Below are 3,346 nucleotides of genomic sequence, written 5' to 3'. Positions count from 1 at the left end.
TGGCCAAAGGGGTATTCCATACTATGACACATCATGTTCTAGTATATAAATTGGGGGAAGTTGGCCTGGGCAGGGGGCATGGATCACTGCTTGAGAACTAACTGGGCATTGTATGGGGAGTGCTGAGCAATAGCATTGTGCGTCACTTGTTTTTTATATTCCACTTTTATTATTATTGTCATTTTATTATTATCATCATCATTATTATTTTCTTCCTTTCTGTCCTATTAAACTATTCTTATCTCAACCCAAGAGTTTTACTTTTTTTTCTTTCCTGATTCTCTCCCCCATCCCACTGGGTGCAGGAGGAAGTGAGTAAGCAGCTGCGTGGTGCTTAGTTGCTGGCTGGGGTTAAACCACAACACACACAAACCCAATACAATTTGTAAATGATCTTACTATTATTTTTAATTTCGTCCAGTAGTTTGCCTTTCAACAACACACCTTGCATTCCTACGTGTTCATACTATAGGTCTGGCCAACAATGTCTACCAGATTTCGCTATGGTATTTAAAGAATCTTCTACGGCTGTTGCAGACCAGGATGTGTATGTAGTCCCTGGACACCTCAGCCTCACTTACTAGCCCAAGTCTGCCTTCGTAAGTTATTTCACCAAAGATCCTTGCTTTCAAAGGGGAAGAGCTAAGATATGGACATGTGCTGTGCTCTGGGGACAACAATCTGTGGAGCAGGGTGGATACAAGGGGGCATAGACTCTTTCACTGCTGCAGCAAAGTAAGGTTCAGCTGATCTCAGCCCTAGCACACGTTGCTTCTGAAGCACCAAGTCTGGAACAGGACTGTAGCCAAATAATGGCCTATTACATTGCAAATGTTCCAGAAGCACACCGATACGTCTTCGGGCAACCCCAAATTTCAGGATACCTACTGCTGTTCCAAAGGCTACCCCTGTAATTCACCTCTCAGCAATTTACACAGGCAGAAGCAAACCACGAACGGTGACACATATTCATTTTGCTTTCAAAGCATCCAGAATTTCAGAGCATGTATACATTAACAACAATCCCATTTATTCTAAGTGAGCAAGAGAACCAGTAGTAAAAAAGCAGTGGCAAGAGGCTGATAAAATAAGCCTACTCAGATTAGCACTTTAACTCATAATAAACTGGATTGTGACTTGAGAAATACAGACTCGGCTCCTAACTCAAATCAAGAGTGGATGGGACTGTGGACAATGCAATTTTCAAAAATCTTAGGTTTCCCATCAGGGCTTGTTACCATTTTCCAGCTTCACAGGGGTGCTGAAAGGATCCAGTCAGTTTTAATGCCTGGTATCCTCAGCTACTCTGGCAGGACTCCTCCATAGAAAGAGGCCCTATAGCTAGCATGTGTATCTATATCAAAAGTTGTTTGAATAGTTACAATGGGCTTTTCTCTATTAAAGAATAAACCTATTTTAACAAATTTTTCTGAGCATCTTCCTATACTGCTTAATGATAAGTAAATCCCCAAAGGCTTAATGAATTAAAGAATACAGCTTCAAACGCACAGAATAAAATTTTACTCCTAATAAGCTACTGACTTTTCCTGAATATCTTTTTTTAAACCTGTTTCTCCCTTTATTATACAGAACCCTCTAGACTAAGTGGAGATGTGACACCAGCAACATGAAGTTGTTTATTTCCAGTTTATTACATTCCTGTCGGTCTACCAGATTAACTTGTCAAGTGGCTTTAGCCTGCAGGAGAAAATTTGAAAGGGCCTTTTTTTAGAGCTGCTGTTTAACTCTGCCCAGCAGATTACAACTAAATCTAATGGGAACAATAAGCCACTAACCTTCTGCTTTTTTTCCTCAGATGCCTTCCTAGAGGGACCAGCTGAACTCTCAGCAGATCACACATCTCAGGCTGGAGGCAGGGTTTGAGAAGGAGATACCATATAATGACTTGCTGCTACCAAGAGTAAAACTCTTGCTTAGATCAACCCCATCCCTCTTCCCCTGCATTGCTCCCAGTCACACGACCCAATCCGTCCCTCCTCTGGGCTGTGGTGCTCTCTGGACACGAAAAGGGCAGAATCATTTTTGCTTGTTTACTTTTCCATTGCTTTAGTGTGTTGAATCAGCTCACAGGAAGGGTCTGCAGAGCATCACAGCCCATCGAAGGTGCAAGAAGGTGGAAAAGAGGAATTAACAGTAAAACACATGGCAGTGCACACTCCTAGATCTGTTCACTGTATCTCACTGACATGGTTTTACTTGACAGCTGAGACAAAGAAAGAGCTACTGGATCAGAAAAGGCTCCATCCTTTCTGGTTCTTCACCCAAAAAATGTTTCTCTCTGCACTCATTCATAATTAAGTTTGTTCAACTCACCAACCCAGCACAGAAAAATGCAAAATGCATTTTTAATTGCTTTTTCTGCTGATTTAGCAAGTTGAATCACCTAGTATGCGAGGAGTTCCCAAGCCAGCATCAAGGAGAGCTGCGGGAACAGAGGCCGGAGCCTGCTAAAGGGGGCTGGGGTCGGGAAGAAGCAGGACCTCCCTTTGCAGTATCTGTGCCTCCCGGTTTGGATCAAGTCATTTTGTTAAACCGTACCCTGAATTACACCATCAGTGACGCTGCAAGCGTGGTCTCGTAAACGTAAACTCACTGAACTACTGATGTTGTCTTTAGCATCACATTCCCAAGGACAGATATCCTGAGATGCTACTGGATACTCTCTAAATGACCCCCCGCAAGGAGACCAGCTCGAAGTCGTATGTGGCAGATGCCTGCAGGAGATTAGTCAAATGAACTTTTCGTGCTTCTCTTCGTGAGGACGATGTCATGCACATATAAGCCTAATTTTCAGGTGGAAATCGTGCACTTTGCAACGTCGTGCCCAGAAGGGTTCTCTCCATAAGGCGGCCCTGCTTAGTCAGTCACGAGCGCCTCCTCCGCCCCGCAGAAGAGGCCCAACGGGAGGAAAGGCCGCGCCAGCCCGGCCCGGAGGAAACGCCGCGGGAGCGGCCGGGCCCGCCAGGCCGAAGCCTCGCGCGGGGCCTACGGGCGACGCGGCGGGACCGAGGCCCTCCGGCGGGAAGCCACCGCGCCCACCCCGCGGCAGGCCGTCGTCGTCGTCGTCGTCCCCCGCGCCACTCACCTGCTTCAGCCCGGAGGTGACGGGCCGCGCCTTGCCCTTCGCCTTGGCCTTGACGGCGCCGCTGCGGGCGATGCGGAAGACGTTCGCCGCCTTCGCCGACCGAGACCGGCTCTTCCCCATGGCGGCGGCTCCGCCACGACGGCCGCCCGGCTGACGTCACAGCCGCGCGCCGGGGAAGCCGCCAATTCCCCCCCCCCGCCAGCACCGCCATTGGGCGGCGCCGGCAGGGGGCGCTGTGCC

The 3,346-nt window shown here is 47.9% G+C and overlaps 1 protein-coding gene across 1 annotated transcript in view; it reads right to left on the bottom strand.

Annotated features, from left to right (window-relative positions):
• The window catches only part of LOC104836991 (chromosome unknown open reading frame, human C8orf59), a 7,093-nt gene extending 3,837 nt beyond the window's left edge, over positions 1 to 3,256 (bottom strand). Inside the window, exon 1 of the mRNA XM_010575833.1 lies at positions 3,107 to 3,256. Within this exon, the coding sequence (XP_010574135.1) occupies positions 3,107 to 3,226 (120 nt within the window). The 5' untranslated portion in view covers positions 3,227 to 3,256. The remainder of the gene's footprint in view (positions 1 to 3,106) is intronic.
• Between the last annotated feature and the right edge of the window lie 90 nt (positions 3,257 to 3,346).

Source organism: Haliaeetus leucocephalus, unplaced genomic scaffold (assembly GCF_000737465.1).
Source record: "Haliaeetus leucocephalus isolate CR32 unplaced genomic scaffold, Haliaeetus_leucocephalus-4.0 Scaffold506, whole genome shotgun sequence".
In the NCBI taxonomy this organism is placed as follows: domain Eukaryota; kingdom Metazoa; phylum Chordata; class Aves; order Accipitriformes; family Accipitridae; genus Haliaeetus; species Haliaeetus leucocephalus.
This window is presented reverse-complemented; position numbering and strand designations above follow the sequence as displayed.